This window comes from Palaemon carinicauda, chromosome 15, assembly GCF_036898095.1.
Source record: "Palaemon carinicauda isolate YSFRI2023 chromosome 15, ASM3689809v2, whole genome shotgun sequence".
Taxonomy (NCBI): Eukaryota; Metazoa; Arthropoda; class Malacostraca; order Decapoda; family Palaemonidae; genus Palaemon; species Palaemon carinicauda.
This window is the reverse complement of record NC_090739.1, coordinates 70,790,140-70,805,012: the sequence shown is the minus strand read 5'-3', so window position 1 is coordinate 70,805,012 and position 14,873 is coordinate 70,790,140. Positions and strand designations below refer to the sequence as shown.

Here is a 14,873-nt window from a genome sequence, read left to right as displayed (position 1 = left end):
GAGCTCACTTGCTCATTCTGATGAATCTAAGGTGAGAAGGAAAGCTGCTTCAAGTCTGATGCCTCTATGTGAAGCCTTATGCAGAGTTTTGTATGGTACAATGTTTAGGGACCATAAAACCTTGATCACACTCTTAAGTTGGAGTTTTGATTTTCTGTGGCAGATAAGACTATTCAGAGCTCTTAGTCAAAGCCGAAAGCTCCCACAAGGAAGAAAGGTCAATTCCCTTCTGTCTAAAAACCTGGCTAAGGCTGAGCGATAGCTTTTCACCACTACGACTGAGAGAAGTTTCTCTTCCCGCAGGTAAGATAAAATGTCAGTTAGCAACACCGGTTCCAGAAGAGGGACCACTTTGGCTGATAGACTGCTGTGGAGGACTTGCAAATATCCTGAAAGTTGTTGTGAAGTTGGTCTTGAAAAAACAATTTTTCCAGAAGAGTTGCTGGACAATCTCAAGCCGTGAAGGGACAGGCATGACAGTGATGTGTGGAACCTTTTCACTTGTGACTTGCATAGTAGGGTTGGTTAACTTGGAATTTCTCGTGTTCTACGAGATGTAGGTCTGGATACCACTCCACATGAGGCCACTTCAGCGCCACTACCGTTACTTTTTGGGTTTTGTGACATTTGTATTGTGTTCAGGAACTGCGGATTACGCAGAGGGGAGAAAAAGTGGAACAGTCTATTCCATCCTAGGTGTGTTGGAATGCGTCTTCACTCACTGCCGCTGGGTCCAGGACTGGGGAATGATACACTGCCAGTTTGTGAATGAGGTGAGTGACAAACTTTTCGATGGTCGGGATCCCCTCAAAGTCAGGAGTGCCCTCTCTACTATAGGATTCAGAGACCATTCTAAACCAGTTATCAACCCTAGTTGGCTTAGATTGTCTGTTATCACATTCCTCTTCCCTGGATGAAATGGGCTGTGAGGTGAACAGCATTCACTAGACTCCACTGGTGCGTCCTAACAGTCAACTTGCAAAGGTGGTTAAAGATTGAACCCCCATTGACTGTTGACATAAGTCACTACAGTTGTGTTGTTGCTAATCAACACTATCAAGTGACATTTGACGGTGTCTGTAAAGTGGTATAACGTTAGGTACTCTGCTTTCATTTCCAGGTAGTTAATGTGGAATTTTTTTTTTCCTATGTCCATAGGCCCAAAATCAGTTGTGTCTGAAGGGGGTTTCTCACGCTTGCCAAGATTCATCTGAGAACAGGAGAAAGTCTGGAGGCTGTTCCTATAGTGAGGATCCAACTAGCAGGTTCGTCTGGAACCACCACTTTAGGTCCGTTGTGACATCCCGAGGTACCTTCAGCAGAACGGAAGGGGGAATCGGTTAACTGAAACCATTTGGATTTCAAAGTCCAATGAATTGATCTGGTATACATCCTCCCAAATTCAACTATCTTCTCCAGGGATGCTAGATGCCCCAAGAGCTTTTACCATAAGTTGGTATGGAGAAAGAACTTTTCATGGAACAGTGCTACAACCTGTTGAAGCCGAAGGATCCTGTCTTTTCTGATGAAAACACTCTGGCTTGGACCAAGTCTATATCTATAACAAGATACTGTATACAGCGCTGGGGCTCGAGGTCTGTTTCTTGGGATTCAGACAGATTCCAAGATCGCTACAAAAACCGAGAAGGTCTCTGTGGTGGGTAAACAGAGCTCTTGAATCCGCCATTAACAGTCAATCATCTTAGTAACGAAGGAGTTTGATCCCCATAGCATGAGCTCATGAGGAAATGAGTGAACAGACGAGTAAAAACTTGGTTTGTCACAGATAGGGCGAAGCAAAATACTGTATTCAAAATTTTAAGATCTTTCCTCTGAAGGAAAAGCAGATACACTACTTCCTTGATCTTGGATGGTTTGGGACGGGGAAGTAGGCATCCTTAAGGTCTATGGATAGCAGGAAGTTGTTCCGTCAAGTATTCTGAATTACTATGTTGAGTGTTTCTATCATGAACTGTGCTTGGAGAATGAACCGGTTCAAATTGGAAAGGTCTATGATAGGTCTTCAGCCTCCTGTCAGCTTTTCTGCTTTATAAACTGGAAAACCTGTCTTGGACTAATTCTGGCATTCTTTACTATCATTTTCTGAACCTTGTATTGTAAGAGAAGTCCAGTCCTTCACTGATCCCTTCAAATACAGTGACAGGTTCGTTGTAGTTTGAGTTAGAGGTGGGCGACAGTTCTTGAATGGGATGCAATATCCTGAACGAAGAACCTTTACCAATAGGGCTCTCCCCTATTATTTTGTAGGCATCTCCCCACAGGTGATTAAGTGGGGCGGAATATTGACCCTAATAGGATCCACGATGACCTCGACTTTACTCCTGCACCGAAAGGAGTGTAAGGATTCTCTATCCTTCTTTATAATGAGAGTGGTCTGATTTAGGTAACAGACGGCATTGAGGTGCCTACTTAGGTGGAGAAGCACAAGGTTTTGCTTGAGGAGCAGCAGCTAATTCACTCTACTGTGGTGTATCTTTACGTGCAACTGACATAGGAGGTTGTACCACATCGGGAGCTTTCTCAGAGCTTCTTTCGAGAGACTTAAATGGTTCGGATACCAATCTGCATGTGGCTATTTCGGTATTACCAGAGTAACAGATGCTTGTAGGGTTACAGGGGCACTCTTCACAAGAGGAAGCCTTTCTGTTTCTCGGGCAATCAGGGAGGTGTACAGTAATGCCCGGGGAACTTGCTCCACGAAAGTAAGGTCATTGGTCTTCTTCGGCTTGTCCTCCGAAGAGTTAACCAAAGAATGGCTGAGATGAGGAATTTTCAGAAGGCAGAAGTTGCCTTGGAAACTTGCACGGTGAATGTATGGTCATCGGTCTTCATCGACTTGTCCTCCGAAGAGTTAATCAAAGAATGGCTAAGGTGACAAATTTTCAGAAGGCAGAAGTTGCAATCTCGCCGATTTTCCCGATCTCGAGGATAAACCCAAGGAAGAACGATGACGGTTAGATCTCTTCTTCCATCTACTCTGAAATCTTGCCCACTCCCTGCACACATCACAAGGAGAGTCCGAAGTGCAACGGTGTCCTCTGCATGATAGACAGAAAGATTGAGGATCAACTTCAACCATGCTCATGAAGGTGCCACAGTGTCAGTCTGACAGCCTTAGCCACATCTGCAAGCTGCTAAGTTGTTTTGCAATCATACTGAAATGAGAAAAAGAGATACTGTATTGGTAAAAATCTTCAGGCTGGTTGAAGAGCATTGAGAACACATCTGTGCAGCTCGACAATCAGAATGAAGGCTCGGTGCACTGACAGACCTGTACCACCAGTGGCTGCTAGAACCTCAATAATTTTTCATTGGCTTTTTCCAGCTTTTGCCAGAATCTCATTCCTCCTGATGGACGAAGGTCTGTATTCATGGAGGAACAAACTATTGTCCAAATAATTCTTTGTTACAAAAAATATGTTCTTATTTGAATTATAAACAATTCAAAGGCATCTTTGGACTGTGACATTCCACAAATGTGTTACAGTATGTTGAAGCACTATATTTCTATTCTTTCCTCAAATTTGTCGTATGTGATTGACCATAGGTAAAGTTTTGGATGAATTATTGTCATAACCCAGTCCCTGTGAATGTTCTAACTTCAACTATCAACAAATGAAAAGCTTTGGAAATAAATAGATTAAAGAAATTTTGTTAAAATGTAAATAACTTATTCATCTAAAAGGAGTAATGAATTAAAAACTTATAGGGTTTAGAGCAGCTTTATACATGTGAGTCAGTCTCAAAGTGTACAAAGAAGTTGAGACTTAAACCAGGAAGTGAAAGAAAGCAGACATTATGGATGATAGAATTACTACAAACGATTGATAGGTAACATTTACAGTACTTGAATATATTTATAAACAAGTTGGCAATCAGGGTCGAAACAACAGAAATTAGAATACTGTACTTGAAACAGACATAAAAACTGAAATATTATATATATAAAAGAAGCTACAAACAACAATAGAATCAAAATATGTATCAAGGAAACAAAGCTGATAAAAATAGAACTGACAGCAACTGATAAGACCCTCTCATTAAATTATCCTGTTACATTGTTTAAAAGAATGTAACAAATTATGCTTGAAGGTTTTCAAAATCCTTTCCTAACAAAACTTCTTAGAAGAAATAAGAATCACCAATTATAACTATTGAACTAAGAAGACTGCTTTATAAATAGAGAAAGTGCCTCGTTTCAGTTATACCTATTTTGCTTTTGAAATTTTTGAATAATTTCTCTCTATTGTTAATAATCTTTGTCTAGATAATTTTGGCATTCATTATATAGCCCAATCTCCTTTATTCGCGAAGAATACTTAATTTTGGTGTTTGTAATTCAGACAAATGAACCTTGTATCCAGAATCAATTCTTTCTTGAAAAATTACAACTATGATGTTTCATAAAAATGTTATTTGAAACCATGAATTTTTTATTGAGTTGAAAATGAGAAAAATCATCTTTTGTCCATCTGTGGAGTATTTTAGGATTAATTTCTTACTTTTATTCAAGTTGGAAAGAGAATAGCCTCTATGATAGTAAAAAGAAAAAAGGATTTAAGCTTGCCAAGGAAACTTGCTCACACTACTTGGACTTCTGACTGAAAGACCTTTGAGAACCACCGAGGGAATATCAAAGTTATATGGAAACTGAGGTCGAGGATCATTCTTAGCAGTGGTGAGCTTTTTCCCAATTTGTGAACAAAGTTTTCAGGGAGGAGATGAGGAACCTTGGGGTCAGAAACCAATTAGGCATGAAGCATCACTAAAGCAAGGCATGGCATGCCTGAGAAATCTTTAAGGCTGTATATCTCATTTTTTTATTATCACATTTGTAATCAAGTGGTAAGAAAGAAATACATGAAAGTCACAAGCACTTCCAATGGGAAGGATGGGGTGATGGGCCTTAACTACATCTTTCACCAAGGGAGAACCTCTTGTTAAGAGAGATATGGTACTGCTAAGAACCCACTCTTGCAAAACCAAATTTACCAGCGTCTCATAAGTATCCATCTCTGCTGTAGGCTAGGGTCTTAAACCAGGCTTGAAACAATTGGGGTAGTCCTTAGCAATAGCCTCAATATTGTAGAAGGCAACTGGGTATGGGAGGAGCAGACTTCATTACAGGAGGTCCTGGAGATCTGTTCTTACGATGTGCCAAAAGTCAATTTTCGTCATAAGTTTGATTTTTATACAACATATTGTATGTATATACATAAATACATTCTGTATATGCATAACATACTTTAAAAAAGATAGAAAATAGTCCATTACAATTCATGAATTACTGTACTCTATACAATAGTGTACCTACACTATTACAGTAATAGTAGACATTATTACTGTACTTTACTGTATATATAACAATGCCTTACCTTTATTCTTATGGTTTTCCTGCACACTAGAACGGGCATTGTAAGAGGTGGAGAGACAGGCTAAGTGGATGGAGTAATTTTAAAATGCTGGAGAAGCTGGAAGAGGAGCTGGAGAGTCAGGATGAGATGATGGATGTGGTGGAAGAGGGGATGAGAAGCTAAAAGAGGAGTTGGAGAGTCAGGACGAGATGCTGGAGAATCAGGGTGAGATGCTAAAGACGCTGGAATAGGTACAGGAAAAGCTGCAGAGGTAGAGGGTTGAGATTCAGGTGCAGGCCTCTCTACCATTTTGAAGTACATACACAAGTTTGTTTGCTGGGATTGCATTCTCTTCTCTTCAAGATCTCCTTGTGACACCTCACAGCATCCATGATCCCCCTGGACACCTTCATAAACCTTTTCATGATGGGATCCTCTTCCTCAAACTTCACCATTGCTCCTAGCAGGGCAAAACCTTCTGCCAAGACTTTAGCTGTAAATTTCTTGGTCTCTGTGATTGGGTGTCTTTTTTTTTCTGCAATAATCTGGCTCTTTAGCTCATTAAGGTCCTTAGCTGACCACTCCTTTCCATGAGATGCGAGAAGCTTGGTGACATCATCAGCATCCACATCAAGGTTCAGCTATGTACTTGGGTCAACAATCTTCTTGGTGACGGCCTCAACTTTTTCTTCAAAGCCAAAGAAATTGTTGATAAAGTGGGGCAAAGCTTCTTCCAGATTGGTTTACTTCACCTCATCCCAAGTATCAGCAATGATCTTGATGGCATGTCGGATATTGTAGGACTTCCAGAACATCTTGAGGGTCATGTCCTTCTTTTCTGTTGCCACCAAAACCATAGCAATTGTCCTTTGGAGGTAGTAGTCCTTGAAGGAAGCAATTACCCCTTGGTCCATAAGCTGTAACAGGGAAGTAGTGTTAGATGGTAAGTAAACCAACTTGACATTGGGATAGAAGCCAGCAAAGTTGTCAGGGTGACCAGTGTCATTGTACAGCTATAGCAACATCTTTAAGGATATGCCACTCTTAACACAATACCACTCAACTGCAGGCACCAAGTGGTCGAAAACCAGTCCTCAAATAACAAGAGGGTTAAATGCCCTCCTATTAGACTTCCAGGTGATGGGCAGTTGACTCTTCCAAAGTATCCTTGAGTGGCCTGGGATTCCCAGCCTGATACACAAGCATATGCTTATGCATGCAGTTGCCAGAAGCATTACCCCCAAGATGCTTAGTCAGTCTCTCCTTGCCAACTTTGTGTCCTTGTGTGGTCTCCATAGCGATGTTGGCCCATTTCGGCATACTCTTCCAAAATAAGCCTGTCTCATCCACATTGAAGACATGTTCACCACAAAACCCATCTTCCCTAATAATCTTGGCCAGTGCGTCAGGGAATTCATTTGCTGCTTCATTATCAGCACTAGAAGCTTCACCTTGCACCTTGACATTATGCAGGTAGGCACAAGCCTTAAATCTCATACACCACCGCTTACAGGCCACAAATTCCTCATTTTCCCTCTCTTTCCCCTTTTGACTTTTCAAGGTCTTCTGAATCACTGTAAGGCTCACTGGGATACGCCACTGATTCTAGTCGTCTAATGAGAGCACTAATAACCTCTCCATCTCATTCGTGAGACCATTGCCACCATGTTGTTCATAATAAGGGTCAACTTCGTAGGGCCAGATTCTTTCACATGCTCAAGGATGCGATGTTTATCTCTCGATGATAGTTGCAACCATAGAACAACTAAGGCCTAACACATGACCTATGTTCGTAGGGCTCTCCCTTTATTTTGTTTTGCTTCACTATGTCTACTTTAATTTCCATCTTAATGGCCTTCCTCTTCATGGATGCACTGACATCAGAAGAGTCTCCCATATGCTTTCATGACTTGATGCAAAGAAAAGAAAAAAAATGCAAAAAAATATATAAAAAAAAAAAAAAAAACAGCAGAACCGAAATCCTAAATGTCTATCATAATCTAAGATGACAAACTTATGCTAAAGTGATGAGTAACGCACCACTACACGTCCAGGCGATGGCATTAGCTGCTTACCGCATAGGCAAGTAGTTCATTGTATTAATGAACCAAACATTGTTACCCACAATAGGGTTACACTGATTTTTCAATTACCTTATGGGAGCCCATTCGTTACTGTGAACCATCATAACTTGATATTGTTGTAACCTGGGGACCTCTTTTATACTGTATATACTGTGACCCTCTCTAGACCTGACTTGATAACCTTCCATTGGAAGCTAAAGTGCTCTCTCTCTCTCTCTCTCTCTCTCTCTCTCTCTCTCTCTCTCTCTCTCTCTCTCTCTCTCTCTCTCTCTCTCTCTCTCTCTCATATATTTAACAATTATATTTTATGTACAGTACCTTTATAAATTTGATTTAATTATGTATTCAGATTTGTCTATGCTTATATTGACTATAGTATTTCTTGATTTCAGTAAGGTAAAAGGATAGCATTGACTTTGTGAAACTTAATGAATAAAAAGATTAAATTTGATATTATCGGGTACCTTCTTCTATGTACTGTAGTGGGATTTGGTTTGTGGGGGCCTTAACAAAGTGCATATTCAAGACAACCATTTGGGTTTGAAGTCTTCATGTACAGTTTACCCATAAAAGTTTGTGACTTCTTATATGTTGCATTTGTTATGTAAGGTTATTGTTCTTTGTTTGTGCACTGTCTGGATAATAGAAATGATTAACATGTAGTGGTATATCTTTTAGAGTTACTGTATTCTTTATTTGCAGTACTGTAATAGAATTAGCCAATTAGCCACCTTTGCTTTCAGATTTGTATAAACAGTAATGGATCTTGACAACGTTAACCCTTTCGGTGTAGATTTAAGTTTTCTAATGCACTCTTCTAAAGGGTTATTTTCATCTTTATAGTAATAACACTGTAGAGGCTTTTTGTCTGTACTTGGCTTATATAGCAAACACAAGCACTTTAATTTAGTTTGTGCTTTTTCTCTGTGTAGAAATAGTTGTACTGTAGTAAGATGTTTCTTTCTTTCAGGATACTTACAGTCCATTTGAGAATTCTCTGAAATTACTCAAGGGCTTCCAAAGCAATGACATTCAGCTTCTCTACTTGAAGGGTGTTGATCATCATCTTGATTCACCTAGTAATTTAGAAATTGTATTTGATACTATTCTGAAAATGACTAATGATTCCAAGCTGTAAGTTTGTTGGATGTACTGTACAAGTTTTACTTAATGTGATACTATTCTAGTCCTCTAAGTGATCAGTGTTATTAATGTTGGTTGTCGAATATACACATCTTGTTAAAGCTGTTCATTATTAAATGTAAGTGCTTTTAATGTTTAGTTACTATCCTAATTTGAGTGTGCACTAGCAGATGCTGTAGTTTTGAGTCATTTAGTCAGCTGGTGGAAGGGAAAGTAGTCATATCTAGATACCTATTGGGAAAATAATATTATATGAATATGGTTTGATCTTAATTGATCAATCCTATGAAAATGGAGGGGTATTATTTCTTCATTCCAATCACTATTGAATGGCTGGCTGATGTTACTGCTGATGAGAGTTAGTTTAACTCCTTCCTTATTTCCTTTTGTGAGAGATAATTGTGACATCAAGAAGTTGACTCAACCCAGTGTTTTATAATGCTTATCACTTGCTACATTTTTTCTTCATTCCTCTCGTGTGGTTTTAGAGTGGACTTACGTACAGTATATTGAATTTTCAATTACAGCCCATTTTCTTATGAGGCTAAAGGTGATGGGAGTACATTTCCCACTAAAATTCCATTCTTAATCAGTTAAGTGTTTACATCTACGAGTAGATAAGGAAGTAGCTCTTGTATCTTATTTAGATTACTTTAAACACTTTTTCTAAACTTCTTTTGGGAAATTGGCATGCTCATGTACTTTTAGTTAATCATAGCTTAGTAGCATTGAATTTTGAAAGTATAAGCTAGTGTGGATTGATAATCTTTGCACTACTGTAGATCTGTTTTTTAATCTCCATTTACATTGTTAATGCTTTCTGGTCTTCATTACGCATATTTTTAGTGAGGCTATGTAAATTATACAGCTTTTTTAAAAAACAAATTTCATATTTAGGATTACTGGCTCAAAATACTGTATGATACCCCTTTCAAAGGAAAAGTTCTCTTTTGAATAATTCTGCATTGATTGCAACATTATTGTTTTGCAAGCTATATTAAATGTTAAGCAAGTTGTGAATAAAGATGTTTTTATCATACTGTATATGAAAATATTTTTAAGAGTTATGTAGGACTTCTCTTTTAGTATGAATTATTTTTTTCTTTGAGAGACCTGGGCCACCACTTGCAATCTCACACTTGTTATGCAGTGTTGTTCATAGGTATTTTAAACTTTTGTTATGGTCATAAAATTGATCATAATTTTAGTAATAGATTTATATCACTGCTTACCTGTGAGTCGCTATGCTAATAATCTCAAAGTGTGAGTTGTGTGCCCTCAAAAACTAAGAAAGAGTTTTCTCTCTCTTCCTTATATTCCCTCCTGTCGGGTGGCTAGTTGGTAGAAGATTGTCCTCTATTTGGAGGAAGATCACCTCTCCTTAGCACAATCAAGCTAGATTAATCATACCGAAGGTCCTCGACATAAAAACTTAGTACAGTAAATTCCAAGAAGCTGTTTGTTAGTCAAATTATTTTTCAATATTAAACTTAGCCGGTGATCATATAAGCTGCAACTCTGTTGCTCGACAGAAAAACCTACGGTCAAAATACGCCAGCGATCGCTATGCAGGTGGGGGTGTACATCAACAGCGCCATCTGTCGAGCAGGTACTTAGTACTCCAAGTAAACAAGAACCAATTTTCTCTCTGTCGGGCTACCGGCAAGACCTACTAATACGCTGTTACTAACTGGATTTGTTTTCACAACTATTTGGTGAAGTACACTATTCTAGTTTTGAGCTTTCGCTATGCAGGGGTTTTATCTTCATCTCAAAACTTGAACTCGTTTTGGATAGATTTAATTATGGTGACAAAGAGAGTATGGACTCTCTTTCACTTTTAAATGGCCGATCCTTCCCTTAGACGGAAGTGTGTTTAGGTTTTTAGTAATTTTGCTTAACATGTTATAGATCTATATATTTTATATCTCTCCGCCTTTATTAGGCCTCTTCGATTAACTTTCCATTTATTATAAACATATAAAAATAAATTTTTATGTTTTGTTTATATGCGACCTTTCCTGATAGTAGGCGGTTCTAACTTGGAACCGAAGTTAATCAACGTTGAGCCCGTTATATCGTATTTAGCCTTTAAAGAATTTAAAACTTTTTAAATTTAATGTTTTATGAAAGAATTTCTTTGATAGTCTTCGTACTGTTTTCAAAGATGAACTAACGTTTAGACTACGCAGTTGTTGACGTTCAGGACGTTCAACATGCGCTCTATCGTTACGATAGAGAGAGAGTGTTTCACGGTTTCACTTTGCAGTAAGAGTAAATCGATTCTGACGTTTCGTTCATTCTTTCTTAGCTTAAATGTTTTAAATTCTAAATTAAAGGAACTTTTTATTTGGAAAACCTTTCAGTTTTTTCCTTTAGTCAAATAACATGTTTTTTTTTGACGATATATAATTGGGCTCTTCTCTTGGTGCGAAATCAAGAGAGAAAGAGAGAGAGAGATAGAGACGGAGGGAGAGAGAGGAGAAAAAAAAAAACGTTCCGTTCAAGCGGGTAACGTTGTTCTCGTGTTAGGCCTACTCTCCTCCCTAGTCGCTGTACGGGGAAGAAGGTAAAACGTTGCTAGGGTTTTATTCTTGTCCCCAGGCTATGTGCGGTGAGAGATTGTAAACGTAGTTTATTTGAACTAGTGTTTAGTCTCTTTCCCAGCCACTGAATTCTTTATCTTTATATATGTTTTCTGTTTTTTGCTAGTATTAATGAGCTGCATTATACGACTGTTTTCGCAATTACTACCTTTTAATGAAGGGTAGAATTGCGTGTTTCAGGTAGAAATCAGTAAAAGTTTCGATTTCAGTGAAATAAGTGCGAAACAGAAAATCGAAGTGATAAAGTGATATGTGCAAAGTGTTACAGTGTTGCGTCCGAGGGTTCGTCTGTTCGTGCCTGTCGTTCACCTAGTCCGGGACCTCTTGCAAGCTCCCAAGCCCAGGGGAGAAGTAATGTCGAACGACTTATGGGTTCGTCAGGCCTTGATCAACGAACAGACGTTTCCCTCTGTGGTTTCGGGCGTATCTACCCAAGATCGCCCCACCCACACAAAGACGAGAGAGCCCATTTATTTCTCGTCTGCGGAAGAGGTTTCTCGTAAGAAACCTTGGACCAAGGTTTGCAGCTTATTAAGCTCAAGTCGGTCCCTTCCGCGCAAGTCCAACGGCCCAGTTGTAGCCACTGGGTCAGTTCGGACTCGCTGCAGTCTTCCGACGACTGCTCACCTCCTAAGAGAGACAAAGCGGTACCGCATCAGGCAGTCACACCGTCTGTTGCCGCACCTGCTCCTGTAGACCCTAAGTGGTCTTTGCTGCAGACCATGCAGTCTCAGTTAACGTCATTAATGCGGGACTTTCGTGCGGAGAAGGTTGACACTGCACCAACCTCTAGCCTACAACCAACACGGTTGTGCGTCCTGTGGACGCTGAGGCGACCTTCTGCCGCACTCCAGCTGAGAGAGTCCCGCCACCCATGCGTTCCAGTGTACCCTGCCAGCCGCATGTTGACGTTCAGTAACGCACGGAACCTTCCGTTGACGTTCGCGAGGTACAACAACAGTCTAAGTTGTTTTGTTTTGACGCGGTGCGTCAACCTCCGCATTCTAGAGGAGTTTTGACTGCTCAGTATAGACAGTCAAAGCAGTCTCGAGTGAACACTGTATGTCCTCACGCACCTGTTGTGGTTGACAGTTCAGTTGTTGACAGTTCACAGACTGTCAAGCAGTTACATGACGTTGCCTTCTGGTCTGCTACTAATGCACCAGTGCTGTATGTCCTCACACACCTGTTGTGGTTGACAGTTCAGTTGTTGACAGTTCATAGACTGTCAAGCAGTTACATGACGTTGCCTTCTGGTCTGCTACTAATGCACCAGTGAGAGACTCACTGAGATAACCTAGCTTTTATCGGACAAGGTTCCTGTAGATGAGAAAGTGCTGTTCTCCCTCCTACTGATATTCCCTTGAGGACTCTGTCATTTGGAGAGGAGCCTTAAGGTGCTTAGCCTCCTATGGACTTTAATTAAATCATGATGATTTTTTAAGGATCTTCGTCCGGATCTTGTAACTGCTGCTCCTCGTTCGCCTAAACATCAGAACTTACACTAGGCCTAGCTACTTCGAAGCCGTTGTTTTTAAGCTAGTGCTCTCTCGCTCTCCTAGAGAGCGTTACGTTGGCTAGGCGACTGGTTTTTGCACCAGGAGGAGTTTTAGGGATACAGCCTTTGATTTCCCTTCTTTTAAACTGGCTTATAGAGCGAGAGTCTGATAGGACACGAGAGAAGTTCTCGGCTTGGGAGTTCATGCCTCTGCCCAGATAGACTTCTCAATTCTGGTAGACTCGCCCTGGCGCCTAGCCAGGAGACGCTCCAAGTTGTTTACGGGTCAACTTCTCAACTTTTGCCGAGCCTTTGAAGTTTTGCTGTACTATTAGGTCACACATAACAAGGCTTTCAGGGATGGTAAATGGTTCCGCCTCAGTCGCTAACCACGTCTGTTGCCACACCTGCTCCCGTAGACCCTAAATGGGCTTTGCTGCAAGACATGCAGTCCAAGCTTGCGTCCTTGATAGAGGACTTAAATGCGGAGAAGAACCTTCTGGCCAACAACCTTCCAACCGGTTGGTTGTGCGCCCTGTTGACGCTGAGGTAACCTACTCGCGTCTGCCAGTTGAGGTGGTTCCTCCACCGATGCGACCCAGTGTGGGTTGCCAGTCGCACGTTGACGTTAAGCGACGCTCGGAGGTGGTTGTTGACGTTCAGGACGTTCAACAACCAGCAGAGGTGACTTGTTGTGACGCAGTGCGTCAACCTCAGCAACCCGGTAGGGTGTTGACTGCACAACCCAGACATTCTAGACAGTTTCGGGTTGACGCTGTACTTCCTCGCGCACCCATGGTTGTTGACAGTTCACAGACTGTGCAGCAGTGCCATGATATTGCGTCCGGCTCCGTCACGCATCCACCAGTGCGACCGGATTCAGCGAGTCAGACGTTGCCCACTCCGTTGCCGTTTCCCCATCAGTTTCGGATGAGGAACCCTCTGATGAGGACGTTGCTGAACAAGACGATCAGCCCCCAGCCCTGCTATCCATCCAGAAGATGCTGAAGAAGGAACGCTGCCCAGTCAGGCTGTGGATGAGTCTGGTAGGGACACTGTCATCCGTGGATCAATTTGCGTCACTAGGAAGACTACTCCTCCGTCCTCTTCTATACCATCTAGCTTTTCACTGGAAAAAGGACAAGACGCTAGAAGCGGTCTCGATCCCGGTTTCCGGAAAGATAAAGTCTTGTCTGACTTGGTGAAAGGACTATATCAACCTTAGAGAGGGTCTTCCCCTGACTGTTCAGACTCCCAACCACGTTCTCTTCTCGGACGCATCGGACGTAGGCTGGGGTGCGACATTAGACGGTAGGGAATGCTCGGGATTATGGAACTCGAGTCAAAGGACAATGCATTTCAACTGCAAGGAGCTACTGGCAGTACGTCTGACCTGGAAAAGCTTCAGGTCTCTCCTTCAAGGCAAAGTGGTGGAGGTGAACTCGAACAACACCACGGCTTTGGCGTACATCTCCAAGCAAGGAGGGACCTACTCTCTGACATTGTACGAGATCGCAAGGGACCTCCTCACCTGGTCAAAAGGTCTAGACATATCACTAGTAACGAGGTTCATCCAAGGCAACTTGAATGTCATGGCAGATTGTCTCATTCGGAAGGGACAAATAATTCCAACAGAATGGACCCTCCACAAGGATGTATGCAAGAGACTTTGGGCCACCTGGGGCCAGCCAACCATAGATCTCTTCGCAACCTCGATGACCAAGAGGCTCCCAATATTTTGCTCACCAATCCCGGACCCAGCAGCAGTTCATATAGATGTCTTTCTACTAGATTGGTCACATCTAGATCTATATGCATTCCCTCCGTTCAAGATTGTCAACAAGGTACTGCAGAAGTTCGCCTCTCACGAAGGGACAAGGTTGACGCTAGTTGCTTCCCTCTGGCCCGCGAGAGAATGGCTCACCGAGGTACTTCGATGGCTAGTAGACGTTCCCAGAACACTTCCCCTAAGGGTGGACCTTCTACGTCAGCCACGCGTAAAGAAGGTACACCAAGGCCTCCACGCTCTTCGTCTGACTGCCTTCAGACTATCGAAAGACTCTCGAGAGCTAGAGGCTTTTCGAAGGAGGCAGCCAGAGTGATTGCTAGAGCAAGGAGAACATCCACCCTTAGAGTCTACCAATCGAAGTGGGAAATCTTCCGAAAC

The 14,873-nt window shown here is 41.5% G+C and overlaps 1 protein-coding gene across 6 annotated transcripts in view; it reads left to right on the top strand.

Moving 5' to 3' along the window:
• The window catches only part of LOC137654660 (palmitoyl-protein thioesterase ABHD10, mitochondrial-like), a 150,824-nt gene that overhangs the window by 68,631 nt on the left and 67,320 nt on the right, over positions 1 to 14,873 (top strand). For 5 of the 6 annotated variants that reach the window (XM_068388502.1, XM_068388506.1, XM_068388503.1 and 2 more), the window contains exon 6: positions 8,430 to 8,734. The exons of the other annotated variant lie outside the window; for it this stretch is intronic. In XM_068388502.1, the coding sequence (XP_068244603.1) occupies positions 8,430 to 8,597 (168 nt within the window). In that variant the 3' untranslated portion in view covers positions 8,598 to 8,734. Of the gene's footprint in view, positions 1 to 8,429; positions 8,735 to 14,873 lie in introns of those variants that run through there. 6 annotated transcript variants of the gene reach the window in all.